Genomic DNA, 14254 nt, shown 5'->3' on the forward strand with positions numbered 1-14254 from the left:
TTTTCGTGCGATCGAACGATTAAATCCTTCGAATCGAACGATTCGAACGATTTTAATCCAACGATCGAAGGAAAATCCTTCGATCAAAAAAAGGTTAGCAAACCTATGGGGACCTTCCCCATAGGCTAACATTGACTTTGGTAGGTTTTATCTGCCGAAGTAGGGGGTCGAAGTTTTTTTTAAAGGGAAAGTACTTCGACTATCGAATGGTCGAATAGTCGAACGATTTTTACTTCGAATCGTTCGATTTCGTTCGAATTCGAACGAATTTAACCAATTCGATGGTAAAAGTACCCAAAAAATACTTCGAAATTCGAATTTTTTTCATTCGAATCCTTCACTCGAAGTTAGTGAATCTGCCCCTTTATGTATGCTGAAAAATATCTGCTCATTTTGAATTTGATGCCAGCAACACGTTTCAAAATTTTCCAAATTTTGTAAAATGAACATGGTAATTAGGGGGTGTGGCCACAGAATGGGGCTTTGGCAAAAACAAATTGCTGTGGAAACAATTTTTGTCCTTCTTTTTACTTCCAAAATGTTGGGAGGTATGAAACTGTATATGTATTAGGGCCTTATGGGGCCCCTATACGTCCTGGGCCCCCTGTGTAGTTACGCCCCTGATGACGGACAAATCTGTCACATTTTGCTTCATGGGAAACTTTGCAAAACAGGGAAAAAGGCGTATTTTCACATATATTGGTTTATTTTTTAGACTTTTTTTTTCACTTGCACATATTGTGCTATTTTGGGCTACTTTTGAAGTGCCTCTTGGCTAGTTTTGTAGCTGACTTAGACCTGGCAACCCTGGTTGCTATGAGCAACATCAGCAGTAATGTTTCACTCCTCTTTTTTTACACAGCATCATAAATAGACCCCTTAAGGTCTGCTCTGGACACCAGCAAATCTAACCCACCTACACACTGCCCCCACATATAAAGACTCCCCAGCACACAACTAGGCAACTAGGCAAGAACAACCATTTTTCTACACCCAGGTACAGTCAGACAGGTAACTACAACTTTAAAGCCGCGCAACTACGTCGCGCGTCCCAGGGATTCTCAAATCTCGCGAGAAGTCAGCTAATGACAGCTGACACTTCCGGGATCATGGCCGCTTGGAGAGCAATAGTCCCAGTTCTGATGCGGAGATTGGGGAGCGCTGGTACTGGATGGGGAAGAAGACCAGTCAGCGTTGTCCGGCTTGCAGGAGTTGGACTGGCCGTTGTAGGGACGGTGTGTTCTGGTGCGCTTCTACTAACAGGGACGAAGCTGCGAGGGACTGAACGTCTGACGGTGTTAGCGCAGGTGAGTGTCAGGGAAACAGAACAAGTGCCTGACAGTTCTAATTGCCATTATTCACTTCACCTGTGTGTTCTTCAACTTCTGCTTCTTCTGTTCATCTTAAACTACTCCTTTCCGCGTTCTCTTCTTCCATACAGCGACATAAAGTGGGACAAAAACTTTTGTATTTAACATTTAAAGTGTGTGTGTGTGTGTGTGTTTATCCAGCGTTTACAAATAAACTTTTTCTTAGCAGAAATTGGTCTTATTTTTATACAAGATGTTTTCATTCCACAGTTCTACAGAGAGCCATAAATATGACAGTTGCCTTCCTAAAAATAAATCTATCTGTATTCTATAGAGCTTGTTTGTTCGTTGCTATGTAACCTTGCACCCTGTGGCCTAGTTTCAAATCTAATGGCAGAAGCTTATTTGTAAAACTTTTAGTAGAGCTTCTGGAGCAAATAAGGCCAGGATTCCGGATTTCAGGCTACAGCTCACCGTGGCCACTGGGTCCTAGTGCCGTCATCCGTGCCTGCACCCCCCCCCCAACCACACACACACACGCGCTCGAGAGCATGCGTCGGAGCTAGGGTTGCCACCTTTTCCGGAAAAAAAAAATCGCCTTCCTATAAATTTATGGTTTTTCCCTATAAATAACATTGGCATCAATCAACATTTTTACTGGCCAGGCTGGTAAAATACCGGCCAGTTGGCAACCCTAGTGGAGCACTGGAGATGTTGCGTACAGGACTACGTGTCCCCATTGCTCGCTTGGATTGCGGCTGGGCGGCAAGCCATCTCTAAAATCATGCTGTCCTAGGTCCGGGCCTTTGTCCGGGCCTGAATAAACCTATGTCCCAGCACATGGTAAAATGTATACAAAACACTGTCATATACTATGGTGCTACTGGTCCCTTAAAGTGGTTGATCACCTTTGAATTAACTTTTTAGTATGATGTAGCGAGTGATATTCTGAGACAACTTGCAGTTGGTTTTCATTTTTTATCATTTGTGGTTTTTGAGTTATTCTGCTTTTTATTTAGCAGTTTCAACCATCTGGTTACTAGGGTCTAAATTACCCTAGTCACCATGCAGTGATTTGAATAAGAATAGTAGAGGGCCTGAATAGAAAGATAAGTCATGAAAAGTTGCAATAACAATAGATTTGTAGCCTTACAGAGCATTTGTTTGTAGATGGGGTCAGTGACCCCTATTTGAAAGCTGGAAAAAGTTAGAAGAAGAAGAAGTAGGCAAATAATTAAAAATAAAACTATTAAAAATAAATAATGAAGGCCAATGAAACGTTGCCTGGAATTGGCAATTCTCTGACATACTAAAAGTTAACTTAAAGGAGAAGGAAAGGCTAAAACTAAGTAAGCTTTATCAGAAAGGTCTATATAAAAACACCAGTAAACCCTCAAAGTAATGCTGCTCTGAGTCCTCTGTCAAAAGAAACACCACATTTCTTTCCTTCTATTGTGTACACATGGGCTTCTGTATCAGACTTCCTGTTTTCAGCAACAACCTCCAGGGCAGGGCTTGAGCATGCTCAGCTTGTTCCTCTTCCCCTCCCTCCTCCCATCCCTGCTGTAATCTGAGCTCAGAGCTGTATGTGAGCAGGGAGAGACTCACACAGGAAGTGATGTCACACCAAGCTTATATGGCAGCTTCTATCCTAAACAAACAGAGACAGTGTCTAGAGCTGTTTACTCAGGTATGGTAAAGCATTCTGAAGAATAAATATAGTGTTATAGCTTGCACTATTGTGGCTAATCTGTTGGCAATAAACTGTCTTGGAGCTTTCCTTCTCCTTTAAAGGAGAAGGAAAGTTTTCTACCACTTGGGCGTGCCAAATGTTAGCTATCCCCAAGTGATTGTATTTACTTACCTGAAACCCCTGCTTGTGTCCCTATCAGCAGAAAACTGCACCGGCCCCGGGTTCTTCCAGCGAGCACCACGAAGCAAACTTCTTCCGGCTTCTTCTTTCTTCTTGCGGCTGCGGATCGCTCCGTGGTGCTCACTGGAAGAACCCTGGGCCGATGCAGTTTTCTGCTGATAGGAGCACTGGCCCGGGGGTTTCAGGTACGTCAATGCAATCACTCTGGGGTGCCTAACATGCGGCACCCCCAAGCGGAAGAAGACTTTCGTTCTCCTTTAAAGGTGAACTGTCTGTTTAAATAAGTACAAGGCTGAGAGCCAACTTTCACAGCTAATTTTTACAGTTTTGAATTTGCTTAGTGGCTTTTGCAGCTGCGGTTTATTGATTAATAACTGACAATCACAGTTGTGTAGCGATAAACTTATCACATAAGATACTTACAGCATGCGGCACAAACACTTATATTTTCTGTGCTGTGAACTGTAAATATTAATCGCTTCATTTTATAAATGTGTAGCGTCCGCCAAGCCTGTTGCGATATTCTAACTATACTGGTACCAGCAATCGGGTCAATGTTGGGGAGCACTGGTGGTGTGATTTGGGGGTTAACTCACACCGTTCCTACTGGACTGGAGGAAAGGATCAATACCTCTTTAGAAGTGTTTTTGTAATGTCTTCCTCCAGCCAGCCTATAGTTACATTTGTAACATCATTTTCTGGCACTGTGAAAATGAGGTCATTGTGAGCTGCATTCATTAAATGTTATGTTGGGGCAGTGTGAGGTATATATGGTTATTTGAGCTTATGGAAGTTTGGGGGAGCCTACAAACATTTACTAATACATCCTGGAAATGGTGTCTTTTCTGACTATTCTTTGCATTATTACATATTGCATTTCTGCATTTTCAAATATAGTTACTTTAGTCGCTCCCCCCCCCCCAATTTTTCATTGAAGTTTTCATTTTGGGATGCCTTCCAATAAAAAAGGATTTCATAACCTTTTTAAGGTGGTATAAAGGAAATACCTTTATTGGCTAAGATATTCATAGCAAGCTTTCAGAACATTTTAGTTCCTTATTCAAGCTTGCTATGATTATATTAGTTAGCCAATAAAGGTACAGGAATGGGAACAGTTATCCGGCAACCAATTATCCAGAAAGCTCCGAATTACAGAAAAGCCATCTCCCATAGACTCCGTTTTATCCAAATTATCCAATTTTTTTTCAATGATTTCCTTTTTCTCTGTAATAATAAAACAGTACCTTGTACTTGGTCCCAACTTAGATATAATTAAACATTATTGGAAGCAAAATCAGCTTTTTGGGTTTATTTAATAGTTACATGATTTTCTAGTGTATTTAAGGTATGAAGATCCAAATTATGGAAAGATCCATTATCTGGAAACCCCCTGTTCCTGAGCATTCCAGATAACCGGTCCCATAGCTGTATCACTTTTATACCATTTTTTTGCTGCGACTGGCTAACACGGTACAACAACTTTACATGGGGGTCATTTACTAAACTTCTGTCCGCTATTTGGGGCAAAACTTAAATTTTTCAGTTGTTTTCTTTAAGCTCAATTTTTTCAAGATGAGATTTATTAAAGTTTGATGCAGCAAAAAGCCGAATCCAAAAATCCGCCATCTTGGACATGCCGAGGTTTTGTATAAGTCAATGGCAGGGGATCACTATCCTATTTTGTAGATTCTATGGTCTACGCTGGAATTTGCCTGAAAATCCGACCTTTTTGGGGTTTTCAGGCAAAAATCCAAAAAATTTTAGGCTTTTCGAGAAAAAACGCAGATTCAGGGTTTCGCTCGATTTTATCGGGTTTTTACCCAATTAAATCAAGCTTTTTTAATAATAAATAAGGTCATACCGTGGATTCTAGTTTGGTCAGACTTTTTTTATTTAAATAATCAGAAAATTTCAGATTTTAGTAGCCCAGCAGGAGATACGCCTTGCATCAATAGCTATTTGCTAGGAAGGAGGACATTTATAATATTAAAGGACATAATATAGTGAATAAAGTACCCCCTCTTGTAAAATATAAGGATATTATAAGTTACCGAGGAGTTTCATGAACATATAAAAGTACGAGGCCGAAGGCCGAGTGTTTTTATACAGGTCATGGAACTCCGAGGTAACTTATAATATTCTCATATTTTACAACTGGGGGTACTTTATTTATTATAATACACAAGTTTCAGTGAGTCATGTGACAGAAATGACATCAGAACTCACCGTTCATAACTGAAGACATCAGAACTCACCGTTTATAAGGATATCATTTACAAGATATTCATGGCTTTTGTGTATTATATAGACTTATTGGACAGTTTTGTAGTCTATGGTTTGATTATGCATTGAACAATTACCATTGCCAGCATACATATATGTATCACCTGATTTAAACCGAAGGCCATAGCATTATCTTTCACAAATGGTTGTCAGATGTATAATCTTGCATACTGGATGTGACGAATACTAGACTAGTACTAGTCTTATAACAGATGTTGGTATTAGGAATGTTGGGGGGTAGTTAGTTTAACTAGACCTCCCTCCAAGAATCCCTCATTTTATATGCTAGATTTTGAAATATATAGAGAATAAGGTCACCTAGTGGTATCTCTGTTAACTTTTTGCTCTGATGAAAGGCTACAATTTCTGTTTTAATCTGTCACTAGCAAAATTGACGCAACTTAGTTCCTAGTCCTAAATCCTAAATTTGAAGAGTCAACTGTCCCGTAACATGTTTTCTCTTTTACTGATAATTTAATATTTTTAATGCTTTATATAATACTTTGTCTTGGGAGGCTGAGCACAATCTTTTGTGGGGTGCAGAAAAGCGAGTATAGTTTTATTATGGTTGCTTTCTTGTCTTTGCAAGCCTCCTCCCAGCAACTTTCCATATATTATAATGAATGTCTAATAACTATTAAGGAGGATGTAAATAAATAGGCCTTTTAAACATTCATACATGTTAATATTTTTCTGTGTGTAATGTACACAAAACTAAAAATATACTTTGAGAAGCTATAAAAGGTAAACCTGAAGCTGGAAGTTTCTGATATTTAAGCATCAGAAAATAATTGGCCCAAAGTTTTCACTCTGCTCATTCTAGGGTTTGTTATGTAATTTTAAATAACAGTTTTCCGATTGCCCAATAAAATTAGAAGATAATGATGTAGCACAATATTGCCCCCCCCCCCTCGAACATTTTTAGCTTGTCTGGCCCTGGGGAAAGTGTGAAAAACAATATTAAAGGGGTTGTTCTCCATTGAGTTCAATTTTTGTATGATGTAGAGAATGATACATACCTTCCAACATTTTGGAAGTAAAAATAGGGACAGAAATTTCACACGTAGCGCAACAATTTTGACCACGCCCCTTTCTGTGGCCACACCCCCTAATTACCATGTTCATTTTACAAAATTTGGCAGATTATGAAAGTTTATCTAAACAGTTTTTTAGATTGTTAGAAAGTATCTTATTTGCACCTGTTGGCTGTTCTGGGCTCTCTGCTAAAAGCCAATTAAGTTCGAAACTTTGTTTCTTTTTCTGGCTGTTCAGTACAGTGAAAATAGGGACTTTCCAGTACAAATGAGGGACTGCAGGTTGAGCCGTCAAAATATAGACTGTCCCTCTGAAAAATGGACTGTTGGGAGGTAGATGATATACTGAGACTCGTCATGTAGAAGTTAATGGCAGAGGTCCTTTGAAGACCAAAGAATACCTTTGTAACCTTCATGAAGATCGAGTTTTTTTCAGTCGGTTTCACTCGAAAACGCAATAAATTTGAGTTTTTTTCTGCCGAAAACTCTAGCAATTACAGTATTCGAGTTTTTAACCCCTGACTACACTGATTCAAGTTTTTTACATTTGAGTTTTCTTTAAATTAGAAACCATTTGAGTTGTGAGTTTATTCCCGGTCTAAAAAGGCTCTAAAATGAACTTAATTTGTATTTTAGCTGCTTTGTCTTTCGGTCATTTTTATTGTTTTTGGTTATTTATTTAGTTATATTTAATGCCTAGTACATAATATAGCACATCATTGCATCATTTATTATGGTTTCATTGTTCCATTCAGTTTGAGATTCTGCTGTATCCCAGTACTTTTTGTAGGATTTCAATTTGTACAAATTCACACTTTTTCGACTGAATCAAATCCAGATTCTTAAAGGGCAAGTCAACCCCGAAATAAAAATTTAGCTGACAAAAGAAAACATAATTCTAAGCAACTTTCCAAAATTCATTTTTTAAAAATGTTCAGTGCTTTTAAAGTTGTCTGTAAAAACAATTGCTATTGAAAGCAGAATTTGCTCAACTCCTGGTTTGTTGATTCAACAATGCAAAAGTCTTAGGGGCAGATTTTCTAAAGGGCAAAGGTGTAACTTCACTAGCGAAAGAGACAGATGCTAACGGTCATTCGCACTCTATCACCATAGAAAATGAATGAAAATCACTTAGAATTGTTTTATTTTATGCTGTTTGTGTTTCTTCTCTCCCATGGTATAAACTAGGCATGCACCAAATCCACTTATTTTAGTTTTAGTTGAATACTGAATCTTTCACAATTGATTTGATTAAAACTGAATGTACGCCATCATTTGTTTATGAATATTCACATCAGAAAGGGAACAGCACATGTGGAAAAAATGTTGCATTTTCCTTAAATGTGTGAAAAGATACGTAATGTTAAGGGTTCCGATTCTCTTCAGCCAGGCACTTGGATTCCTTACTGCAAAAGTCTCAGGTTTGGCCAAATCCTTGCAACCCAAGTATAAATACATTAAAACTTAACAGTAAGTGGAATTCTCCTGAAAAGGAGAGAATATTTTAGTATTTAACAACATTTTACTAAAATATACTATGTTGGATGTGATTTTTTTTTCTGGTAAAACTTCAATAAAAGCAGTTTCAGAAACATGTATAAATTAATTTATATTTAAACTTTAACTAACTGGTGTTTCGGCTCCGAGGAATAAAAGCTTTAAACTGAAACTTCGTTCAGGCAAATTCCTCAACCGTAATTTTTAAATTTAGCCTAAGACTCGTGGGGGTACCATTTCTTCCACCCCCTAAGTGCAATTGTACTTCTTGAGCTTTTTACTTCAGTTTTATTTCCTTTCTCAGCTGGCCAATCGTGTTTATTATCAAGATCGTTTCATGGATGTTTCACAGTGTTGCTTGGTCGGATCAAAACTGCCGAGTCATAAACATAGAAGTGGCAGCTGTTAGCTATTTTCTTTTAGTCCATAATCCCACCGCTACCATCCTAATAAAGCCCAAGAATGAACTGTTATTGCTTTTATAGCAATGTTTGACATGTGATACCCTGCAATTTAGGTGATTTTAATTTTATTTTTTATGGTAGCATTATGGAAACATATTTTTGCCGTGCCTTTTTTATCCTAATGCCTTTACAAAATCACTTACACTTCATTGCTTTATGAAACCAGAATCTATCATTTGGTTGGCTGGCTGGATATACAGAAACTATATAACAGTTTGTTTTTTCTTATTTTATTTATGCCTATATGAGTGACTGTCCGTTCTTGTTGCCTTTTTTTGTGGTGACCACAGATAGGTGTTCCTTAAAGGGGTTGTTCATGATTGAGCTAACTTTTATTATGAAGTAGGGAGTGATATTCTGAGACAATTTGCGATTGTTTTTATTCAGCAGCTCTGCACTTTCAGCAATCTGGTTGCTAGGGTTCAAATTACCCCAGCTACCATACAATTATTTTAATACGAGACTCGGATGTGAATAGGAGAAGGCATGAATAGAAAGTTGAATAGTTGCAATAACAATACATTTGAAGCCTTACAGAGCATTTGTTTTTTAGATGGGGTCAGTGACCCCCCATTTGAAAGCTGCAAAGAGTCAGAAGAAGGCAAATAATTTAAAAACTATAAATACTGAAGACCAATTGAAAAGCTGTTATAATTTCCCATTCTATACATACTAAAAGTTAACTTAAAGGTGAATCACCACTTTAACCTGACTTTAATGACTTTTTTCCACCGAATCCACTATTTTGGATTAGGCCGAACCCCCGAATCCTTTGCGAATGATTTGGCTGAATACCGAACCGAATCCGAATCCTAATTTGCATGTGCAAATTAGGGGTGTGAAGGGGAAAACAGTTTTTACTTCCTTGTTTTGTGACAAAAAGTCAAGAGATTTCCCCCGCCCCTAATTTGCATATGCAAATTCAGATTTGGTTCGGTTGGCAGAAGGATTCAGCTGAATCTTTCTGAAAAAGGCCGAATCCATAACGGAATCCTGGATTCGGTGCATCCCTACGCATTATATATTAATTAGACATTTTTTTCCCCATCTGTATATTGGATTTAAAGGATTTTCTACTGCCATCTTCACTAACTGGAACAGAGCTGCCCTTATCTGTTGAAGGTAATATCAGTGTGAGAGTTCATATTCTCTGTTTCAGGAGTCAGAACCTATAATTCAGTGTAGCAGAAAACCAGCTGATTAACAAACCTGGATGAGAACCAGAGACATAAACTAATAATGATTTTAATTGCAATTACATTTTAAAAGTAATTTTAAAACCATTTTAAATTTCTAATGATGTAAACTTTTTAACCCACTCAAGAACCCAGTAGAATTTTTTTGTTCTTGTGATGAGATGGTTTTAATAGTATAGTTATAGGATCTGTTATCTGGAATGCTTGGGACCTGGGATTTTCAAGATAAGGGGTTTTCATTAATTAGGATCTTCTTACCTTAAATGTAGTAAACACTTTTAAGAAACCCAAAAGGATTGTTTTTCCATCAATATGGAGTCATGCAGCTTAGTTACCATCAAGTACAGGTATGGGACCTATTATCCAGAATGCTCCGGACCTGGGGGTTTCCAGATAACGGATCTTTCCTTAATTTGGAACTTCATACCTAAAGTCTACTAGAAAATCATGTAAACATTAAATAAACCCAATAGGCTGGTTTTGCTTCCAATAAGGATTAATTATATCTTAGTTGGGATCAAGTACAAGCTACTGTTTTATTATTACTGAGAAAAAGGAAATCATTTTTAGAAATTTGGATTATTTGGATAAAATGGAGTCTATGGGAGATGGCCTTTCCGTAATTCAGAGCCTTCTGTCTTAACGGGTTTCCGGATAAAGGATCCCATACCTGTACAAGCTATTGTTAGATTACTACAAAGAAAAGGGAAATCTTAAAAAAAAGTTTGCTGCTTAAGATGGACCCTATGGTAGATTCTGAGCTTTCTAGATTACGGGTTCCTGGATAAGGGATCCCATAATAGTATTACAGTGTATATAACCGTTACTCAGCCCAGCAGAAGCAAAAAGGTGTGTTGCCCTGATGTGAAGTATTGCTTGGCACTTTGTGGAATAAAGGCTGACAAATGTTCTGCTATTAAATGTTATTTTATGGCTGGTATGTTTATTTCAACAGGACGCATTGTATAAATAGCTTTTGTATTTTTAGTTTATTATAAAGTGGCGATTATCTAAACAATTTTCTTCGTTACATTTGATGTTTTGTGATAGGAATTTCTATACAACATTAATCTTTGTCATGTAAAAGACACTTTCTTTCAGCAATATTTCTTCACATGCTATTGTGTGACATGCCCTTACACAGAAGAAAATGTGTTATTCCCATGACATCGACATGATTTGTTTAATGCTCTTAACTTTTGTCTGGCTTACATGGGTGGCAATGTATGTTATTACTACTAATATTTACTATAGCGTCTCTACACGCAAGCACTTTCGGCTGTAAGTTTTATTTATTTATATATATTTTTAAATTCTAGTTTCTTTCCCCCGCTATCTAGCTATTATAATGTCTCTCTGCCATCTTCATCACCCCTATGCAACTTCCACTCTAACTTCATAGTTACTGCCTGGATACTTATGAGGTTATTTACTAGACTCCAGTCGGGCTTTTTGGGACAAAACTTGAATTTTTCAGGTTTTTTTAAAGCCTGATGCAACAAAAAGTCGGAATCTGAAAATCTGCTATCTCAGACCTACTGAGTATAAGTCAATGGCAGAGGTCCCTATCCTATTTTGCAATTTATGTGGTGTGCGCTGGAATAAGCCTGAAAATCCAACCATTTCGGGCTAATAAAAACCCTACCCTCCTAATAAAGTCCCCCTCCCTGCTCCCCCCGCACAGGTGTTCACACAAGTAATTGCTGGTAATTACCCCTTATTGCAGAGTCAGCGCAGCAGAGATCGGGACCTGGGGTTTTCCGGATAAGAGATCTTTCCATAATTTGGATCTTCATACCTTAAGTCTTCTAGAAAATAATGTAAACATTAAATAAAAATGGGCTGGTTTTTAGTTTGGAGCAAGTACAAGGTACCTGTACTGTTTTATTATTACAGAGAAAAAGGAAATCTTCTTTTTTTCAAAATGTGGATTATTTGGATAAAATGGAGCCTATGGGAGATGGCCATCCCGTAATTCGTAGCATTCTGGATAATGGGTTTCCGGATAACAGATCCAATACCTGCCACTTTTATTTTTTGATGTTACGGTTCCATTAAGAACTTTGTAGTGTTAACCTTTTTTTTCATACTCAGGCCAGTTGGCTATGCCCCCGCTGGCATTTTTTAAATTATTGGCTCAGTATAGAAAGAAGCGAGAATAATGGAGTCATCTGCAAACAGATTGTGGAAATAAAGGAAGTGTACACAGTATATTTTAAAAATAACTGGTATGTTTAACTCTTAGGGATTTATTTACCATAATTGAATTTGTGAGGGTTTAGAGGTTTTTTCCTACTTCGCATAGAGTTAAAATTTAAAAAAAACCTTGAATTTGTTTATCATTAAAAAATTCACATGTAAAAAGAATACCTTGAATTGGTGATTTAACAAGCTCAAAAAGCTTAAAAAAAGCTTGAAAATCTCAAATTAAAAAAAAAAAAAAAAAAAATGGCTTGAATTTTGCCTAGGGCAACTCCTGCCGACTTCTACATGATCTCGCAAGCTTTTAAATGCCGAAGTTTTACATTCATTCGAGTTTTTCAAGTTTTTCGTGCTTAATAAATACCGAACATTCACATTTTTTTTAAAATATAAGTCAGATTCGTGTTTTTTATGCAAAAAAATGTTTAAATTGTGGGGAAAACTTTTAATTCAACCCTGAAAAATCACCCCTTTAATGCTTCCATTCCAACATAAGTAGAAATGAGAAATTACCAAAAAAAAAAAATTATCCTTAAAGGGGCGGTTCACCTTTCAGTTAACTTTTAGTATGTTATAGAATGGCCAATTCTAAGCAACTTTCCAATTTCCCTTAATTTTTTCTTTTTCATAGTTTTTGAATTATTTGCCGCCTTTTTCTGATTCTTTCCAGCTTTCAAATGGGGGTCACTAACCCGATCTATGAAACAAATGCTCTGTAAGGTTACAAATGTATTGTTATTGCTACTCTTTCTTACTCATTTTCTATTCAGACCCTCTCCTATTTATACATGTATGGGACCTATTATCCAGAATGCTCGGGACCTGGGGGTTTCCGGATAATGGGGTTTTCCATAATTTGGATCTTCATACCTTAAGTCTACTAGAAAATCATGTTAACATTAAATAAACCCAATAGGCTGGTTCTGCTTCCAATAAGGAATAATTATATCTTAGTTTTGATCCACTACAAGATAATGTTTTATTAGTACAGAGAAAAAGAAAATCATTTTTAAAAATATGGATTATTTGATTATAATGGAGTCTATGGGAGATGGCCTTTCCGTAATTCGGAACTTTCTGAATAAGGGGTTTCCGAATAACGTGTCCCATACCTGTATTCCAGTCTCTAAAGGTGGCCATACATGGAGAGATCCGCTCGTTTGGCGATGTCGCCAAACGAGCGGATCTCCCTCCGATATGCCCACCTTGAGGTGGGCAATATCGGCTGATCCGATCGTGGGCCCTAGGGCCCAACGATCGGATCCTAACGATGCCCAAACGGGCGGTCGGATCGCCGGACCGCATCAACGAATAGATGCGGCCGCGATCCGACGGGATTTTCTTTCCCATACAATCGAGATCTGGCCGACTTTCGGCCAGATCTCAATCGGTGAAGCCCGTCGTGGGGCCCCATACACGGGCCAATAAGCTGCCAACACGGTCTGTCGGCAGCTTTTATCGGCCCGTGTATGGCCACCTTTTATTTGAATTAATGCATGGTTGCTAGGTGAATTTGGCCTATAGCAACCAGATTGCTGAAATTGCAAACCGGAGAGCTGCTGAATAAAAAGCTAAATAACTCAAAAACTACAAGTAGTAAACAATGAAAACCAAATGCAAATGGTCTCAGAATTTCACTCTCTACATCAACTTACTAAAAGTTAATTTAAAGGTGAACAACCCCTTTTAATAGCTACGTTTCTCTAGATGATGGCACTTATGGAAGTGTTGTCTCCTAGCATGTTAGACTTGGTAAATGTTATGACTTTTATCCAATATTTTTCATTTTATTTTGACTGTAATAGTTTTCACATCTGTAAACCGTTTAACACCTAATCTAGTGCCTTGTGTGAGACACCTTTGGGGTTAAACGCAGTGCAGCCATTCTCCCATTGAAGATCCAATTTCTAAGAATGTTTCTGAATGATCCCGTGAATTTAATAGAGTTTTGTGCCCACTGATCTGAAACTGATAATAAAAGCCCTTGCAGGCAGCAATCAGCAGTGTCTGATTGTGTTTCTGATACCGCTTAAGACATTGTGGGCCAGCCAAAATTCTACAATCTTTGATTTAAAGTGTTGTCGAAATATAACAAGCGATGCTGAAACCTATACAGAGAAAAAAAACCACACTCTGGTAAAGAGAAAGCATATATGAATTCTTAAACGCAGTGATTAAAGGGCATATGAAACTATTTAAATTAATTGCAGCTTTTGGGTATTCTTATGTGTTAGATTGCATCTTAAATTGAAAAGGAACTGAATTTATGTGTGTCTGTGTGGAAGCCAAGTTATCACTAAACATGGTCTTAGGTCAATGAGGGCAGCTTGTAGCACACTGGATATATCACTTCATAAATTCACATATATGTTTGTGTGTGGTTATATACATACAT

At 37.6% G+C, this 14254-nt stretch overlaps 1 protein-coding gene across 1 annotated transcript in view; it reads left to right on the forward strand.

Annotated features, from left to right (window-relative positions):
* Nucleotides 1-1079: 1079 nt before the first annotated feature.
* micu2.L (mitochondrial calcium uptake 2 L homeolog) overlaps nt 1080-14254 on the forward strand; it is a 204302-nt gene continuing 191127 nt past the window's right edge. The window contains exon 1 of the mRNA XM_018247734.2: nt 1080-1307. Within this exon, the coding sequence (XP_018103223.1) occupies nt 1086-1307 (222 nt within the window). The 5' untranslated portion in view covers nt 1080-1085. The remainder of the gene's footprint in view (nt 1308-14254) is intronic.

This window comes from Xenopus laevis, chromosome 2L (genome assembly GCF_017654675.1).
Source record: "Xenopus laevis strain J_2021 chromosome 2L, Xenopus_laevis_v10.1, whole genome shotgun sequence".
NCBI classification, from domain to species: Eukaryota; Metazoa; Chordata; class Amphibia; order Anura; family Pipidae; genus Xenopus; species Xenopus laevis.